This window comes from Dipodomys merriami, unplaced genomic scaffold (assembly GCF_024711535.1).
Source record: "Dipodomys merriami isolate MVZ:Mamm:240054 unplaced genomic scaffold, mDipMer1.0.p SCAF_2, whole genome shotgun sequence".
NCBI classification, from domain to species: domain Eukaryota; kingdom Metazoa; phylum Chordata; class Mammalia; order Rodentia; family Heteromyidae; genus Dipodomys; species Dipodomys merriami.
In genome coordinates this window covers 72437705-72458517 of record NW_027203381.1, presented here as the reverse complement: position 1 = coordinate 72458517, position 20813 = coordinate 72437705, and the positions used below count along the sequence as shown (strand labels likewise).

Sequence of the window (20813 nt, the reverse complement as noted above, 5' to 3'; positions counted from 1 at the left end):
TGCTGTTTATATTCTTATTCTGAGGGAGCTTTCAATCTGATAGGGAAGACAAAAAAATTAAACAAGTACAAAAACAAGACAATTTCCAATAGAGAAAAACAATAGGAAGAAAAAAAAACAGCATAAATGAGGAGCCTTAATATAAGGACAGGGCCTCTTCAGTGAATATGGAGGCTGTCTTAAACTGGAATGAGAATGAGCTGAGGCATATGCACTCCTGAATGGAATGAGCCATGTCAGGGTCTGGAGCTGCCAGCTTTGCACACAGACAAATAAGCAACCTTAGCATGTATGAAAAACAAACTCAGCTGTCTAATGGGAGCAGAACAAGGCAGGGAGAGGCAGATCAGCACAAGGACCCCAGAGGCTCTGAGCGAGTACATTTCCTGGGTGACTTTTCAGAACCCTATCATTGAGATCAACAAGTTAACCTATTTTCTAACTTAATGTATATTCATTATAGAATGGGTAAAAAGTATAAAAATTCAAAAGAAATGTGGTATTTGAAAATGTAAAATTTCATCCTGTGAATTATGTAGATCAAACAGAGATGACCTTTTGTGTGCTTTCTAAGATTAAAAAGAAAGGATTACAAAGTACTGTCATATACACACAAAAAAGTAATTGTGTTTTTTAAAAGTATGTCACTAAATTAAAAAAACAAACAGAAAAGCCCTAAAAGTCCAGCTAGGATTAACAGAAAATTGTTTTCTCTCAGGTTTGCAGATTTTATCCGGGGCATGCTGAAACTGATTCTTCTCCTCCTGTTTTCTGGGGCGACACTGTCATCCACATGGTTCACCCTAACCTGTTTGAACAGTGTCACCCACCTGCCTTTGACTACAGGTGAGCACTGTTTTTAAGCTCTGAGTAAATATTTTCAGTTCATAGGAATACACATACTCTGACAGTAGAACTTCTTTTTGCTGTCCTTCAGTAATCGTTAAGTCTCCCCGTCCAAACATCATACCACCATCCCAAGAAATTACCTAAAACCATTTAACTGGCATTTTACCTATGGAAAAGAAATGTGTTTTTTAACTTAAATTCATAAGATAGAAATGCTTGTATTCATTTAAAATTTATATCAGAACATAGTACAAAGATTTTATTTATAGTCATTACCTCATCATTAAACAGCAAAGACGATGATGGCAGGGCTATTTAATGTATACTTTAGTAAAATTCTTTGAATCAGCACCTATAGCTTTATTTTATATTTAGTTTTATTATATAAGTACAAAACCAAAATTTATGGAAAATGCCTTTTGCAGTTATAATAGCCAGCATACTTAGCTCATCTAACTGATCTAAAGCATTTGTGGTTGCTATTCTTTTTATTGTTAATTAGTTCAGTACCTGATTCTATTACTGTTGTAATGTTATTAAACTTGGTGGTTTATAAAACAGCATAAATTGATTATGGTGCACTTTTATAGGTTAGAATGAAACCCACGATGGGTGTCACTGAGTCACAATCAAACTGTGGGTAGACTGTAAGGAAGAATCTATTTTCTCTCCTTTTCTAGCTTCAGGAGACTGCCTCATTCACTGGCTCATGGCTCATTCTCCACAGCCATCAACAGCAGGCCAAGTCCTCTCATACTGCAGGATTGCAGCTCTCTCCCATAGTCATGTTGCACTCTGCACTCTCCTCCTCTGCCTTCCTCTTCTTTTTAAGGATCTTGTGACCACATCAGGCCCTCTCAGATAATCTAGAATAACCTCTCAATTTTGAACTCATATGATCAGCAAATTTAATTCTCTTTTGATCTTAATCTTCTTTTCAATCGGAGGTAACATATTTACAATTTTCAGAAGCTAAGATATGAATCTTTGAGGGAGAAGGATATTATTCTGCCCACTACAGGATCTTTTTTTTTAATTATTGTGATAGATTATTGTGTACACTAGGGGACTCTGTTATTCCTTCTTCCTTTTGTTAACAAACAGTTGCTTAAGAGTCGTATTTCTTACTCCATTTGCGTGTAATATCTATCTACCTTTTGGATTATGAGCTTAATTATAGAATTACTTGTTGTGAAAGTAGATTTAGGGCTAATATGTCATAACAAGCATTTGTATGAGTAGGAACAAATAAGAATGTGAACAGGCCCCATGGGACTTCTTGCAGTGGCATGTAAAATCCATGAGAAGGAGGGTTGCTTGTGTCTCCATATGACTGAGGAATACAATATATCCCAGCTTGGATCTCTGCACTGCACAGTAAAAGAAACAGTTTACCCATCCAAGGCAGCAAATCTTTTGAACGTATTTATCTTTGCAAAGGTTGTTTTTCAGTAGTTGGTGTATTATAAAGCAAACATCATACAAAATCAGTGCAGAACAGAAAATCATTCTGATTTGAGATATAAGAAGTTGTGCAGTGCCATCAAATACACACATTCCCTTAGTAAAAAAATTGTAGTCATTTAAGAATTAAATAGAACTGTATTTCTCTGCATTTATGAGTATGGCCTTTTAAATAGCTACTAAATTGTTAGAGCATAATTATTTATTCAACTGCTTAAATAACTATGTAATTGTTAGCTTTCTTTTGATCTTGGGACACCATGAAAAAATTACTGAGATACTATGAGTGCTAAGAACTGGAAACCTTAACCTGTTCTGCTGGCAGTCCTCTCTCTCTCTTCAGTGTGTGCATTATTTGAGAAGCATTGTTGTCCAAGGTAAAAATTAGACCCAGAATAAAATATATGCACTATTTTTACATAATGTTCCCAATTTTTGGCAAGTATAATGGGCCAGACTAATTTCATAACTTAGTATTTGAACAACACTAGTGGGACAGTCTTAGTTTATAACTCTTCTTACTCAGGACAATACACACAGATTTTTTTCATGGTATGATATGTCAAGGAAACATCTGTAAGATTTTCTTTATAAGTGCCAAATATTGAGTACCTGAAAAACAAAATTCTTTCCCTCAAGTTAAAGATAGAATATTTATTATGGGATAACATGTTTCTTCTACTTTAGGTATTTTCTATTCAACATGACCAAATTAACAGTTATTTCTGAGTAGAGGCATTAGGTATGAGTTTAATTTTTACCTCCATTTTATATATTTGTAAGCATGTTTTCTTTCTCTAGTCAAGGAAAAAATATATTTGAAAATATTACATCCTTTTAAATCTTACAAGAACATTAATGTTTGTGACCCTGATCAAAGACCCTGTTTTCCCAGTCTGTTGAAAATAATCGTATTGGACAGAAATGAAAGCAGAATTCTAAATTAAATTAAGAAAGGAATAGAAAGGTTGAGTTTGATGTTGACCATCTTAACAATTGTAAACTCTATCAATCCTACTGGTTTCAATTGCAAGTCTGTTTCAGAATGTCACATATATTCCTGAAAAAATAATTTTAACTTACAAAGACTGTATTTTAAAGACTGTGTTTGTTCACATTCCTTTTCTAAATTGTCATAGTTTTTTTCCTCTCCTTTCATCAAGTAATTCCTTCAGTATATTTCTTAACTTCCCTAACAGTCTGAAGCATAGGCTTATATCTTATAAATTCTGTCCCCAGCTCCCACCCCATCACCTAGCCCTCATGAATGGATGAATGAATGAATGAATGAATGAATCGAGTATATGTTATGCCCACTTGATTGTCAGAAGACAGGCCTTCTTGCTAGTGGTAGTAAGTAAGCATAGTCACTTCATTACTCAGTGGTGGCTATCGGAATGAAAAGGTCACATTTTAATGGAAGAATAAAGAATTGGGATGTCTAATCACAGATATCCTTACTGCCTTTGTAAAAATCTGACCTAATTCCTTTTAGGTAAAAGAGGTTTAATGAGAGAGAACTTATTACAAAATTTATTATTCACAAATCTAGACCTAGGGTTGCTATTTAAAGTCAGTGATGGCAATTTCATGTTTCTTTTTTAATGATCATTATGAGGAGACTATCTAGTCTTTATCCTCTTAGTATTTCTATTATAGGTTTTTATATATCAGGAGAACCTATCTCCATGAAAAGTATGTGAACTAAAGCCATGTTCCATACAGTGATGTTTGGGGGTGGGGAGGGAAAGTAGCAGAAATGATGGTGGTCCCCTAAGATTATGTCCTCTGCTTCATCTTAGCTGTCTTGCTTTGTGTAAGTGCACTGTTTGGTGTTCACCTAACAACACGTTTCTTAGAACGTGTTCACATCATCAAACAATATGTGACTGTATGCAGTAATAATATGGACATAGTAAATTTAAAACTAGTTTATTTTGATCAACATATAGGGAGGGTATAAGTGCCAAATGTTCCTGTTTTCTGTAGTCCACTGATCTCATTACTATTGTTGCTATCTCTCTAAAAGAAAAACTGGGTCATCACGTTCTCTGCAGAGGTACACTGTGTTGGTATGTGTGCTTGCTTCCACACACCTTCCCGGAGACTATCAGCTAGATGCCTTTTTCCCCTCCTTAGGGAAATTCAGTATTTACCGTTGTATTCATTAATTGAAGTACTTACAATAGAGAAAAATTTTAAAACCTCATAACTAGATTAACAGGAGCTTCAGAATTTCAAAGCCTAAGCTACAGACAAAATTATGAAAACACATTATTCACCCTATCTGAGAATGAGCTGTCTAGCCCTGTTGGTCACAACCCATACAGTCATTTTTTTTACTGAACAGATGAACACTCAGAAAATGGCATTTTGAAAAATGGTAGCACTTTGGTGTTGAGTTTGCTGAAACAATATAATTTGACTGCCTGACGGAAATTGCCTCAAGAGATTATTCATCGAGTTTCATCTAAAGTTACTAGAGTGCCATGCATGATGTGATACCAAACAAATCCAGGGTAGGGGTTAGGAAGGATGTCTAACTAAACAAAGGTTTTTAGGAATGATGTGAGAACTGGCCACAAGGTGACTTCTAGTATTAAATATACTCCACTGGATTAAAAGGCATGTGATATGTATGGGCTAGAGAAGAGTAAGCCTCTTGATTTTTATGTGTTAAAATAGCCGTATCCCATTTCTAACAGCATGTAAAGAAATAAACACACATATGCACCAAAGTGTGGGGAAACTTAGAAAATCCAGGAAAGAATAAGAAATATAGTTAAAGAAATGCACATTTGTGAAGAAAGGTGGGGTTTAAAACTTTCAGGAAAGAAAGCTAAATAGTGACTTAATTACTCTTTTCAGTATTATAGACTAAAAGTAGCTTAGTCATGTGCATGGTTGGTTAGAAAAGGGAAATAGAATAGGGATTAAAAGGAGAGACGAGTGGATTTTTGAAAACTCTCAATGTAAGAATCATGAAATGCTCAAAGAATCTATTGAGGAAGATCAGGTAATGTTGATCCATGGAGGTTTTCAAGAAGAGAAGTCAGTCTTTAGTCAGAGTCTGAGTTTCCTACAGGTGGAGCACTTGCCTGGTTGATCAGTCAGTGTTCCATGATTTAGTAGCACGCTGTCTTCTTCAGAACCATACATAATTCTTTTGGACCTGGGAAGTTCCTGGCAAACCTTTACCAATAGTATCTGATTTCGCAGGCTCCACTCTATAAAGGTCTCCCCCTTACAAAGGATTATTAGTTGTACTTCATTTCTGCAAGATCTTTTCTCCATAAGGAACTGTAAATGTAACAGTCAGCTTTTATAAGACTACAGTATGCCAACAAAAAGGCTAAATAAGGAACACCTGAAAATTAATAACACAGAAAGGAAATCATAGCTGATAATGAATGTTGCTACAGAAATATGCCCTCGCCTCATCGGAGCCATTTTAATTAGTGGTAGGTTATGAAGGTCACAGAAATCACTTTTTAGTAAGAAAATATGATGCTCAACTCAGTGATGTAGGAACATATATCTGTGCATGTATGTGTGTGCATTCTTTATATTCACCCACTGTGCTCAAAATCTGTGGGAAAATATGTAGTTAATATGTGAATATTTCTCTTTATTGCTCAGTTTTGCTTTACAGATCTGTCTTTTTCAAAAAGAAGTATTTTAATTTGCAATATCAAGTTTAGATTATGAAATAGTTGTAGTAAAAAATCTATAACCTAATAATTCCCAGTTAACTTTATTATGAAATAATAGCTCAGTCACTATGCACAATAGTAAAAGTTTGTCTATAAAGTATATTAATGTCCTAAGCCTACCCTTTAGGGAAGTTTCTTGGTTCTAATATTTAAGATAATTCCTAATAAAAGTCTATTAGTTATTTTCTATTTTTTATTTTTTAATAAAACAGTAAACAGTTTGTCTCTCACCTAGAAGCATTGTAGCATATTTGGTTTTTGTGGTCTGGTCAAACTCTTCTTGTGACATAATTTTAAATTTTTTACTGAACTACTTAAATAAATCTTACTCATTATTTGATACAGTAATTTCTTCTATAACATCTCAGATAAATGTTCATCTGACTACAGCTTGGATATCCTACAAAAGAAAATTACCTATCTTGTTGCTGGTCAGCTCTGAGTCCTAGAAAGTCTTTCCCAGTGAGTTATAACTAATTTGGAGCAACAAGCTCCAGAGAGTATGTCAACCTCCTCCCTCTTCCATATGGCCCTTGAACTGTTTGAAGGCATCTGTCATATCTCACCTTGGCCTTTAGTCCAATTCCTCCTTAGATTTAAATTCAGCGCCACTAACCAACCTGAGTATATCAGAAAATGCTTTTCTCCTGAAAACATTCCTGAATCTGCCACACAGAGCCCGGAAGGCTGTTGCTGCTCATGATTAAATATGGCCTTTTTTGAAAAGAGTGAAATGTAGTTATCTTCTTAGCACTGCCCATACCTGACTGCTGAGCCAGATGTGTGTCTCATTCCTTTAGCAGCTTACATGTCATAGGCATCTGACAAGTGGTTTCAAAGAAAGGCTCAAGCTAAGTTTTCTTATTAGGCCGTGAACTTTATACCCATTTTGCATTTATCATGATTAAAATTCACCTTTTTGTTTATAACATTTTGATGCTCTATTTTTGAATTTCATCTATCTTATATACAGTCACTTTCAGCTTTTGTGTTGAATATAGATTTGGAGAGCATGCCATTTGTGTCAGGACTACTAAATAAAAATATACCAAGTGTTGGTTTTAGTTTTTCAATCCAACACAGTGGCTAATAGATAACATGCTGGAATCTGTAGGTCTTTATAATATTATTAGCACTATGAATATCCTTGATAACTAAATTTTTTCTTTTACTTTCAGAACAGTCATTCTAACTATAAAATGCTTAATTTGGGTCTGGGAAGGTGGCTCAGTGGTAGAGTGCTTGCCTTGCATGCATTAGGCCCTGGGTTCAATTCCTCAGTACCACATAAGCAGAAAAAGCCAGGATTGTGCTAGCCTTAAGCTGAAGAGCTGAGCGACAGCACCCAAGCTCAGAGTTCAAGCCTCACAACCTATAAAAAAAATTTTTTAAGCTTTATTTACTTGTTTCTAAGAGTTGGTAGAATGGTCAAATGATGATAATATGTAATATATGTAAAAGCAGTTTTGAAGATGCTAAAAATTATGTGCGTTGTGAAGTTGTTATTGGTAATAATTTGGGTATCTCAAGATTAAATGGAATCATTCTTATTTTTATCTAAAATTTTATGATTTGTTTCATAATTACTGATTACCTAAGAGTTTGAATATTTTTTAGTAAAAAATGTATTTAGACACAGTTTTCCTTCCCTAAAGTTTAGTAATCTTGTCAAAGGAACAGTACTTTCAGAGTTATGTGTTTGAAATACATTCATTATAACTGTGGTTTGTGCTATAGAGGACTTTAGTTTTTGCAATTAAATTGTAGACCCATACTACTTTATTACTTTGAAAAAAATCTGCATCAGCACTTCAATTGTGTTTGTTCTGCTAAATTACCTTGAGTTTTTAATTGAAATGCAGTTTATTATATTTTTAGTGTCAGTATTACAGAAAGTCATGGAAATATTTAATGATCATGTAGCTTGCGCCTCTTTGACGAACAAGAAATTATCTTGTCTGCCTGACTTTGAATAGATGACATTCACCCACTGGATATATAAGACACGAAACTAAAAATTCAAATGGAAGTCAAATTCTGACTTGTAACAATCAGGCTCTACTTTATGCATGCCCCAGAACACTGGGGAATATATTAAATCAGTCCTGATATGGCTGCCTTTCCTCCATTCTGATTGTAAAAATGTTCATTTAACTCTTACCTATGGAAAGCATTTTGATTCCTTAGTTTCTGCAATATCTATCCAGTGTTTTTTAAATTTAAAAACTCTCTCGGTCATCATTTTTGTAGTAATAAAAGAAGCAAACACTGAGACTGAGACAACTGACTGAAAATGCTTGGTTTTCATTACTGGATCTCTAAAGTTAGATCATACATTTATTCTGCATGTAATTTGTCTCATATATAATAACCCACTTAACCTACATATTATAGGAATTCTAATAAAGGAAGTGAGAATATTCATGTCAAGATTCTGCATTGTTAGATAACTGCTGAGTATGGTTATCTCCTTGGGTCAGCTGATTCAATGATAACTGTTTCTGAGTCAGTAAGCTAACAAACTCACATGAAGTAGAGTTCTTCAACTGTCAATGCATTTGCTAAGACATAAACATAGTAAAAGTACTCGAATTCAAATAGTGGAAAATGTATACAGAAAAAATACTATTCTTCTGTCACTATTTCCCTCTCTAGAGATAATCCTGATTTGTAGTTTCTTCTTCATTTTCCCAGAGAATTCTATACATCTACAAACAAGCATTATACCCTTTCTTTAAAATACAGCACTCTCTTGGGCTGGGAAGGTGGCTCAATGGTAGAGTGCTTGCCTTGCATGCTCGAGGCCCTGGGTTCGATTCCTCAGTACCACATAAGCAAAAAGAAAAAAGCCGGAAGTGGGCGCTGTGGCTCAAGTGGTAGAGCACTAGCCTTGAGCTGAAGAGCTGAGGGACAGCGCCCAGGCCCAGAGTTCAGGCCTCACGACCGGACCCAAAAAAAGAAAATACAGCACTCTCTTTGTCTATGACCATACCACTCTGAACGGCCCAATCTCGCCTACAGCACTCTTTTCAGTACCTTTTTCATTTACAGATATGAGATATCAATATTAGTGTACATAGAGATACATCATGTCTAATGGCTTTATAAAATTTTAATCAACTCATTGTTGATAAGTAGCTCATTTTTAATCTTTTACTATGAACAGTATTTCAGTGAATGCTCTTTAAAGACCTATAGGATAAATTCCTAGATGTGAAATTGTTGAATCAGAAAGCATGTTTATTTTGATCGGAATTTCCAGATTGCCCACTAAGAGATGACCCAGTTATAGTTTCACCAGCAAGAGAACTTTCATCTTTCTTTTTTTTTTGGGGGGGGGGTTGGGAGGGCAGTCCGGTCGTGGGGCCTGAACTCTGGGCCTGGGCGCTGTCCCTCAGCTCTTCAGCTCAAGGCTAGCACTCTACCACTTGAGCCACAGCACCACTTCTGACTTTTTTCTTTTTTGCTTTTATGGTGCTGAGGAATTGAACCCAGTGCCTCAGGCATGCAAGGCAAGCGCTCTACCACTGAGCCAACTTCCCAGCCCCACTTTCATCTTTCCAAAGAGTTATTTAACGCCTCCTTCCAAGTTTCTTCCAGGGTTTGATATCTTGGAAAGCAGCATTCAAAGATACTTCATGAGCATGAAATAAGTTGCATGGTCTTGAGGGTTTTCAAAAGAGGCCCTGACTGAAAAGATCTTTGCCAACTATACATCTGACAAAGGCTTAATAGCCAGAATATACAGGGAGCTTGAAAAACTAAACTCCCAAAGAATCAATAACCCAATTAATAAATGGGCAAAGAAGCTAAACAGACACTTTTCAAAAGCAAAAGCACAAATGGCCAATAAATATGGGAAGAAATGTTCAGCATCACTGTCTATAAAGGAAATACAAATCAAAACAACATTGAGATTCTAAAGACTATATGTATGTATACATACATGCACATATACATGTGTGTATGTATGTATACATACATACATACATACAGTGGTATTTTATCCATCAGGAAAAATAAATTGTCATTTATAAAGAAATGGATGTATCTGGAAAAAAATCATATTGAGTGAAGTAAACCAAGCCAGAAAGACAAAGGGCATATGTCTTCTCTCATATGTGGTTGCTAAACCTAAAATATAAAGATATATGTAAACACATATGGGACCATATGTGTGTGTATGATCAAACTGACTAAAATATGGTACACAGGAGAGCTTTTCCAAGGTGTAACTCCTTTAAATAGACAATTAACAGTTTGACAGAATGAGTATCAGGAACCAATAACATATTTTGACTGGGGGAGGGACAAAAAGGAGGGAAATAGACAAATAGAGGAATGATGGGAGAATACAGTTGTAATACTCAATGCACATATGTCAAAATGGAAGAAGAAACTTGCAATGGGATGGAAGCAATGGAAGGGTTAACACTGATCAAGATGACTGTACACATAAACTGAACATGTTAACTTGGAAACCCCCTTGTACAACTATTTACAGATAATTTTTACAAAGACAAAAACACCTAGGTTCACCAGAGATACTCTTCCCAGTCATCCTAGCTATCTCATTTTGTATCAAGCTTATATTTTAGTCACTTCATTTTAAGTTGTCTCATTATAATTGTATGATGATGTAAAGCTGCTTCAGAAATAAATACATAGGAAGTATTATCTCTAATCATGTTCCTAAAAACAGCTAATTATATTGTAGTTTGTAAAATTGTACTCAAAAATAATACTTGCTGGTTCCTATGAGTTTGAATTTTCTTCTCATTTATTTAGATACTTTTCATGTTTAACACTTCTCAATTCATCTGTGCTTATGTCAATAGTCCTCTCTGTCCTGACAATCGCTGACTAATCAATAATATATTGTAAAGTGTTTGGAAATAGACTACTCTCTAAAAGCAGTGAGTGATATTCAATCCCTACATTTCCTGATATACCACTTATTAGTCATGAGGAAGTAGAATATGTCCTTTGATTTGTGCATTCCAGGTCTAGTCAAGACATATGGGGTGTATGAGGTGTTAGGCTACACTTTGTTTGATGTCATGTTTGCCATGGTATTTACTAAACCTCATATGCTTCCCCTGTAATTCTGTGAATACTTTAGTCACTGTTACACAAGCAGTATGTTCTTTATTCTCTGTCACTCTTTTGTTCTATATTTTTCTATCTATGATTACTCAAGGAAATTAAGGGACGTCAAAGTAATTACCAGTGATTTACATTACTAGAATATACTAAACACTTGATAATCCTGGAAGGCCAGAGTAATTGTTGAGGGAAGCAGCAGTGAGATTAGAGACATTCTATTAGGAATCAGAAGGACTATTTTTTTCTATCCCTTTGATAATGTCAGGGACTGTTAATGATCATAATCAGTTACGGTAAATTCTGGTGAAGTTCTATGAATAATACATAAGAGATTTAGTGTAACTCCCTGACTTTCTGCAGTTCCTGATCAGAAAAATTCAGCATATTTTTATTATAATTACTTTCCTTAGAATAAATAAATTCTACTCATCAGTGAATATGATATATTTATTAGGATATAGGCACATATTCTAGGTTTCTAAATAGGTGATTATTACCCCACTGTTTCTTTTCACCTTCAAATTAAAATTAGTGAAAATTTGTTGGCAGACAGTAGTAATGATAAAATTACTTCGGATAGGGATCATTTACCTAAACGTGCTTAGTGAATGACATGCTTTTTTGTTGTGCCAGTCCTGGGGCTTGACCTCAGGGCCTTGGCAGTGTCCCTGAGCTTTTGTGCTCAAGGCTAGTACTGTACCACTTGAACTACATCTCACATGGCTTTGTGGTAATTAATTGGAGATAAAAATCTCACTGACTTTACTGCCCAGACTGGTTTTGAATCACAGTCCTCAGATATTCCCCTGAGTAGCTAGGATTACAGTCATAAACCTCTAGCTTATTATATGTGTTTGGTGTTTCTTTTTTTTTTTTTTTTTTTTTTTTTTTTTTTGCCAGTCATGGGGCCTGAACTCTGGGCTTGGGTGCTGTCCCTCAGCTCTTCAGCTCAAGGCTAGCGCTCTACCACTGGAGCCACAGCGCCACTTCCGGCTTTTTCTGTTTATGTGGTGCTGAGGAATCGAACCCAGGGCCTCATGCTCGCAAGGCATGCACTCTACCGCTGAGCTACCTTCCCAGCCCCTGGTGTTTCTTTTTTTAAAAAAAAAAATTTCACTACAGAATAGTATTAATAGGCTTTTAATGTGCTAATCTAGGACCAGCTTTGTGTTTTGTTTTTGTTTTTGTTTTGGGGGTTTTTTTTCATGTTTTTTATTGTGAAAATACTTCACAGAGAGGTTACAGTTACATGAGCAAGGTAAAGAGTACCTTTCCTATCAAGCATTGTTGCCTCCTCCTTTGTTTTTCCCCTACCATCCCTTCCTTCCCACCTCCACAACTACAATCCCCCCACTCCCACTCCTCCAACCCTGGGCCTAAATTGTAAAGTTCATTTTTCAACATAGTGTGCATCTCATTGTTACAGTGGGTCAACCTGTGTTTTGTTTTGTCTTGCTTTTGAAGACAAGATCTCTCCATGTATATCTCTAGGCTAGCCTAGAAACTCCCTCAGTTCCTGCTTGTAGGCATGTACTACCATACTCAGCCTATAATCCTAGCTTCTCAGGAGGCTGATATCTGAGGATCATGATTCAAAGCCAGCCTGGGCAAGAAAGTCCGAGAGACTCTCCAACTAACTACCAGAAAACAGGAAGTGGAGCTGTGGCTCAAAGTGGTAGAGCACTAGCCTTGAGCACAAAAGCTCAGAGACAGTGCCCAGTTCAAAAAAAAAAAAAAGAAAGAAAGAAAAGAAAGGACCGACAAAAGAAAAGAAAGAAAAAGAAACTGTTGACATAAAACTCATTCTAAAATTCAGAGCTAATTCTAAATATTTTTTAAAATATACTAGTAAATGTCTGTTTGAACTTGAAAACTGTTATGAATCAGTCTCTTACTATATATAATTTTCCATGGCATTTATTCTTAGACTTGAAGTTCTATTAAAATTTAAAAAGGAATCAAGATTTTTTTGAATTAAGTTCCTGTATTTTATTTTTCTACCTATTTATTATAAGTGTAACCAAGGGGAAAGTCTCTTTAATTATACTGATAAGTTGATTTTGTGCCTTGAAACAATCTGCTAGAAAGGAAAAGGGAATAAACTGGTAATCCTTCAGCAACAAAACCTTTTCTTACTTATTGCAGAAAAATCTGAGCAAATACCTAACAGATGTATGATGCTTTGTCAAGCTTTATCATTCCCACTGAAAAGATGAGAATCCAGAGTTGATACTTAGGAAAGAGAACACCCAGAAGACCTATCTCCTATGACTCATGGTTGCTACTATACAACTAAAACATTCATGTTTTTCTTTCAGTGACATTGTATGCCTCCTGCATTCTCCTGGGAGTGTTCTTGAATAGCAGTGTACCTATATTTTTTGAGCTTTTTGTGGAAACTGTCTACCCAGTTCCAGAAGGAATTACCTGTGGAGTTGTTACTTTTTTAAGTAATATGTTCATGGGAGTGCTTTTATTTTTTCTCACATTTTATCATACAGGTAAGAAGTTTTGTTTATTTTGGTATATATTATGAGAGAAGTTTGTGGCACTGATATATAGACAATTTAGTTGGAGAATTCTCACTCGAGCAAATTACTTTATTTAGCATTTAGATGCCAATAAAGACAGTATCCACTGTTGTTTTTCTTGAAATGTCTTCTAGCCCCATGCATCCTTACCCTCAGAGTTTCTTACTTGTCCTGGGTTGAAATGCATTATTTGTAGTTTGTAGTCTCTCCCTAACCCACCACCTGGCCAATTGATTCTAATTTTCATTTTTCCCCTGAAAACCACTGATGTATTATTTTTTTAATATACTGTATTGTCTTAGCACAGAGTGTAAATTAATTCCAGGGTATAGCTGTAGTTTAAAGCCTTAGGGATGAGTAAGAGGTCATACCATGTAAGAAGAGCTCTAAAATGTGATACTCCAGTAAGCCACATTGTTTATAGGGAACTTTCTGACAGGCTTATAATTGAAATGATAACCATGTTAACCTCCTTGACTGGGAAAATAAAATTTTAAAACATTCAAAGCAAGAAATAGAATCATCCCTGGATGTTGAACAACTAGAGGCAGAGCACTGTCTCCTAACCACAGAAAGTGTTCCAATGATAGGTGAAATTCTTCATGTAATTTACAGCAAACCAGATTGTCTCTGTCCATTAGAATGCAGGTAAAGTAGACGCTAAGTCTGCTAAACCTGATGGAACTTTGGTTCTCCTGAAGAGTGACCCTTATGTAGTCAGAAGTCCACTCTACTCCTCTGTGGAAGCAAATTTCCAGTAAGGAAATATTTGTCCTTTGATTCAGTTTTCTAAACAGAATCTTATGACTGTTCCATGTCAACCTCGAACCCACTTCAGTGTGTCACAGTGGAAATTAAAACATCAGAGATGGCTGTGATTCCCCTAGCATGATACAGTTTTCTAACTGATGGGCACAGGTTTGCTAAGTGGTCTGTGTGGCCTGGCAAAATGAGTGTCTTTTCCTAGGGCTGATACAAGAAACAGTTTTGTTCTCATGGTATTTAAAAATAATAGTAGATGTCAAATAATGTTACTCTCTAATAAATCTCTCACTGCGATCTCTAGCATATAACAGACATATTCTTACTGAACAGCTTAAGGTAGTAGATATTTTTATTTTCTTTGGCAATGGCAGCAGAAATGACACCATTTCTTCTCATTCCTACCCTACTGGTATAATCAAGGATTTATTTGAATAGAAGAAGAAAGTTTTGCTCTTGGTTTCTGATCACATGTTCCTGTACAAATCTCTGTAGTATTAGCTTTCTTCCTAAACTCTGAAACTACTGTGACTAAATGAAACCTGAAATAATCATTCATTTTAACTCATTAAGATGGTTTTCAGGGGAAAAGAAGTCTCAGTGACTTTTAGCACCTTAGATCATTGATGTAAAGATGGTGTGTGAAAGAGTGTAATTCCAAGGCACCACTAGCACACAGTAGAAGGGCACGTCTTCCAAACATCTAGCTGACTGGCATTAGGAACTGAAGTACCTACACCTCTGTTTTAAAGAAATGCTTTTCTGTGTGTATTTGTGAGAATATGAATATACACACAAACACACCTCCATCTTTCTAAGGCTAAGGTTACCAGGAATATGACATTTGTGTTGAAATTATTTTTCACATAGGATTTAATGATCCTGCCCTTAAAATCCACATTCTCTATGAATTGAGTTGTGACCCACAAATTTCAAACCTGAAAACTGGGTGAGACTACATCCCGAAAGTACCCTACACAATTTGTATAATAAATTCTCTTCTGTTAATATAGTGTTCAAATGTTATAATTCAGCAATGCAAAATTTAGAAGAACTCACCATGATTAGAAGTCTAGATTTATTTAAAAGAAGATCTAGGTTTCTTGTTTTGCTTTATTTTGTTTTGTTTTGCTTGTATTAGTACTGACTCTTGAGCTCACATCCTCGCTCTCTTACTTGGCTTCTTACATCCACAACTCCACCATTTGAGCCATAGCTCCAGTTCCCGTTTTGCTTTTTCAGAGACAGGGTCTTTCTCTGTTGTCAAAGCTGGTCTCAAACTTGTGGCTCATATGATTTTCCTGCTCAGCCTCCAAAGTACCTAGAATTATAAACATACCACTACCCCCAAGAAGAAACCCTGATTTGTAATCACCATGAAGATCAGTGACATTTTAGGAATCTTTCAAGCTGGTACTCAGCTTCCCAGTCACAGTGTAGAATGTGGTAGGTAACTCCATCCGATCAAGACAATAGAGCCATCTCCAAAATGACCACATTAGAATGTCTTTCCTAGCAAGATTGGTTCCAGTGACAGTTTTCTTGGACATTGGGACCATTGTTATTATTACTAGTCAGGCTTATTTGGAGCTTTGGGTCATAGAGTTGTTTCTATTCTGCTTTGGGCACTTCAAACCAAGTCAGAAGTTTCTTAGCATGTTTTCTGACTTGGATTTTTCAAGGTCACTTTGAACACAGGAGAAGTTATTTGTTACATAATATAATCATATTTGTAAAAAGGAATTACTCTCTTTAGTGTTTGCTTTGAGGATCTCTATGAGTTGAGACAGCACCATCATTGGGAATGGTGTTAGATACTTGGTGTGCTCCAAAATGTATTCTGTTTTATATTCTGAAGTTTGTATTATTTGAGTTTTTTGTTCATAAACTTTTGCTGCAGGATTTATCCATAAAGGTTTTGACTTGACTGACCATGAATTTGGTCTTCCTGAGGTGGGCATTACTTATTAATGGTTACCAGGAGATCTAGGGCAGGTTCAGACGATGTAGACTCGTGAAAGTAATTTTATATCTAAAAAGTAAATGTGATATGATAGTAAGATCTTCTGGGTAATTAATGTAGAATGAAGGGTACAAAGCATTGAACTGGGCTGCTCACCTGGAAGGAGAATGGGGAGGATTTTATTAGATCACTATAAAGGAAAGTAAAGGTTTGGTTCTGTAGGGTGGGAGTTAGAAACAGACAAGTGCCTGTATGTGGGTGATCACAACCATTAGCATGGTGGCTCACACCTGTAATCCTATTTACTCAGGAGACTGAGATCTGAGGATTGCAGTTCAAAGCCAGGCTGGACAGGAAAGTCGGTGAGGCTACTAAAAAGCTGAAGTGGAGCTGTGGCTCAAATGGTAGAGTGCCTTGAACAAAAGGAATTCAGGGACAGAGCCTAGACCCTGAGTTCAAGCCCCAGGACCAGCACAAAAAAGTAAAAAGCATGGTGTCATTGAAGGGTAAGACAAGATGCAAAGTCAACCAGTGCTTCTGGTTAGAAAAGGAACAGGTAAAAAGATAAGCAACATCACAGTTAGCTCAGAGATACCTAAGAGAGCAACACTACCAGGTACTGAAGAAATGCAGCACCTTGTTACTACAAACTGGCAGAGAAGACTTGACTACAGACCTATAGGCTGCAGAGAAGCAGCCGCAGTGTGGGATAAATTGTGTTAGTCCTACCTTCAAGTACAGATTTATGTTTCTTCCAGTGAGAGGCAAAAGGAAAGGAATGCCCAGTAGCTGCCCAGTCTAAAAAACGAAATACAAACTGGATCAGGATTGTTAGTTTGTTATGTCATGTAACAAAGAGCTCAGAAAGTCAGTTTGCAACTGACTTTCAACTCAGAAACTCAGGTACTCAGAAAGTGAGTTTGCAATGTCTAATTCAAAGTAATATTTAAGCAAGCCATTTCCTGCTTATTAAAGCACCTAAGCTGTGATTTCTATGAATATGAATTGCTATTTTCCTGTCTCGACCCTTTGCTTTCTGAAAAGGCAAGTCATTTCAAAGAACACTGGCAGTTGGTTGAGCCAAGTAGATTTTGGCTTTTCAGAGAAATGACAGCAAAAAACAATCAGCAAACTATGACACCACAGAACAATTATAAGGCATTTTAGAGATGTCATCTGAACCCAGGTGGAAAGAATAAGTTAACAATTCAGATGAAATGATCCGTCTGCTTTGGCAACATTTGACAAATTCCTCAGCAAAGACAAGTTGATGGCGGCAACATGTATGTTCTCTAGCTCCTCATAAATTAAAATTGCTAAGATTTAGAAAAACATCATTGTTGCAGACCACGTCTTCAGATATCATACTTTATCCACTGCTTAAAAAGTAGCCTTAAAGCCAGAGTGATTCTTTTTAGTACAAATAGTATGCATTTATCTATAACTTTGTACTTAAAAAAAACTGTTTGGTCTTGCTTAGTAATATTATCATCAAAAATCCAGGCTGTCTGGTTAATTATAATAGCAGAGAATACCTGGTGTGTCATTTCAGGGAGTATGAGAGTAACGACAAGGCCCAGGTCACTGCTTCCCAGAGAATTTATTTATACACAACCTAAGAAAGCAAAGACAATGCCTCTATATACAAGTGCCTTGGAAATATACATCTTTTTTACCCTGCAGAATAATAAGACTTTTTAAATGTAGTAATTGAGAGATGAGGAGGCAACATTTGTGAGCATATTATAGAAAGGCACTGCAGTGCCTTGCTTACCGGTTGGTTTTCTGATTTCCATTCCTAAGCATAAATTGCTCTTTTAGGCCATATGAATTATGGATTAAACTAAAGCAGCAGTGTAGGAATCTTTAGGATGATTTTTGAAGATTAAGACAGTATTAGCATTTTATAGAAGGACAAAGCGAAAATAAAAGCCTATAGAAGTATAACCAAGAAAAATGAAATTTGTTTCCCCATCCATTTATTTGTTTTTACTGGCACTTATAAATGAATATGAGACAGGACAGGTTGTCTCAAAACACAAACAACAATCTCTTTGCACCAAGGAGCAATTTACTATACCTTGGGATTGACAGTAAGGTTAGGTAAAAGGAGGCTGACCAGGTACAGATGCCCAGCACAAGGTTCCTGGAGCCCCAGTCAGCAGCTAGCAACTGGCCCACAAATGCCGTACTAGCAAGTCCTGGATTCATGAGAGAGCCTTTTCGAAGAAGCAGATTCTCAATATCATTAAATGAGATAACAACAGAATTGCCTCTGTTTAGCAGATGTTTATAGGTTTTCCAATCATTGGCATCATATGTAATCATTCATGCTAGTATAAAAACAAACTAAAAAGAAATACACCAAAATACAGGGTTGTCCCTACAAATAGAATTACAATTGATTATTTTAATGTTTCACTTTATTTGATCATATATTTGCTAATATGATTTTGTAGTGGTTACTTCTTGACATTTTTGCTTGGAAATGCATAGTTCTGTTAAAAAGACAGTAAGAAAGTGATATATGGATATTTTGGTGGTTTCCTCTTTGTATTTCTAATCTGGCAGACATTTCTAAACAGGGATGAGAGTGATAGTGATAGAGGACATTTAAAACACAACAAACCAACACTTTAGGGTGATCATTTTTTTTCCTTTGACATAGTAGATGGATTGTGCAGCCAATGTCAACATGAATTAAATTGACAAAAAGGTATTTATGACAGTGGTTAAAAGCATTCCTCAGGAAAGCCCTATAATGATCTCACTGCTTAGTGAGAGGCAGTTTCCAAGCCTTCTGGGCTCATTCTTTTGCAGTGCTTGGGAATGCAGAGCAGCCTCTACCCTGTGTACAGGTGGTATTCTGCTGGTGCTATGTGAATGCTTAAACTGCATGTTTTTGTCTTACAGAGTTGTCTTGGTTCAACTGGTGCCTTCCGGGGTCGTGTTTGCTCAGTCTCCTCCTCATTCTGTGCTTCAGGGAATCCTATGACAGACTCTATCTTGATGTGGTTGTCTCAGTTTAATAGCACAGACTTGAAGGAGTTTAAAAGGAGACTGGAAATCAATACTGCACACTGCACATTTGCTCGGAATTGCACAGCTAACAGGAAAAAAAAAAAGAAGAAGGAAACTTCACTCAGAGGTTTTGTTAGGTTACAGTTGTCACATTAATTTAATTACTGTTAGGTAATAATAATGTGGGACTTGAGGTTATAGGGGATTTTAAAACTCTACAAGAGGCATCCCTGTGCCTGACTCTGGGGTGGAGGTGAAGCACTACCTAACTTGTCCTGTCTTTTCTGTGCCAGTGCTACTACTGATTAACTATTATTATGGGAAGAAATAAAAGGCCTCCATCACAGGAAGATAACTTCTCCCAAGTCACATGACCGGATAGGAAGTAATGCCACTAAACTTCTAAAGAAGTTTGAACCCTGTATCAGATTAATTCCAAAATAGCCAAACAGTATATCGATGATAAAAATTAGCCACATGTACACTACGTGTTTTTCTAATAAAGCCATTTCTTATATGACTCCGTCTTTTGAGCCAGGTGGGAAGCCTTTGGCCATTCTTGTCATGGTGATCAGGTGCTTTCCAGGACGTCAGAGAACAGCCCCAATCTGCGTCCTGACTCACCCTTGTTTCTGAGAATACCCTGTGACCTGCTGGACTTTATTCATGACAGCAGGGATTTGACTGGTGCACGTGATTACTGTCAGGGAATGTGTAATTCAGCACTTTGTTAAAAGTGAGGTGACCAGCCACACAGAGCAGGTGTCTTCCTGACCTGTAAAGTCCAGTGCCAGCTGTAACCCTCCACAGATAGATTTGATTATTAAATGACCCTGTTTGAAAAACAGTTTCTAAACATTCAACCCTTTAAACCTGCTGAGTGATTCCAGCATTGTGCCCTTGTACTTGAGTTTAGGTTGTTAAATATTTGCTTCTTTATAAAGTCAGTGTGTTCAATTTTGCCAGTAGCTATCTTTCTTTCTCTGTTCTATCTTTCTTTCTTTCTTTCTTTCTTTCTTTCTTTCTTTCTTTCTTTCTTTCTTTCTTTTTCTTTCTTTCTTTCTTTCTTTCTTTCTTTCTTTCTTTCTTTCTTTCTTTCTTCCTTTCTTCCTTTCTTCCTTTCTTCCTTTCTTTTTTGGTTCTGGGGCTTGAACTTTGGGTCTAGGTGCTATCCCTGAGCTTCTTTTGCTCAAGGCTAGCATTCTAACACTTGAGTCACACCACTTCTGGCTTTTTTTTTTTTTTGTAATTTATTGGAGATAAGAATCTCATGGACTTTCCTGTCCAGGCTGGCTTTGAACCACAATCCTCAGATTTCAGCCTCCTGAGTAACTGGGATTACAGGCGTGAGCCACCAGTGCCTGGCCTTTCTTTCTTTGTTTTTTTTTTAAGTTTGCTATGGGA

General features: G+C 36.4%; 1 protein-coding gene across 1 annotated transcript in view; it reads left to right on the top strand.

Annotated features, from left to right (window-relative positions):
- Slc49a4 (solute carrier family 49 member 4) overlaps nt 1-19524 on the top strand; it is a 67707-nt gene extending 48183 nt beyond the window's left edge. Inside the window, exons 7-9 of the mRNA XM_070030067.1 lie at nt 719-846; nt 13451-13633; nt 19302-19524. Coding sequence (XP_069886168.1) covers nt 719-846; nt 13451-13633; nt 19302-19417 — 427 coding nt within the window. The 3' untranslated portion in view covers nt 19418-19524. The remainder of the gene's footprint in view (nt 1-718; nt 847-13450; nt 13634-19301) is intronic.
- Nucleotides 19525-20813: the final 1289 nt, after the last annotated feature.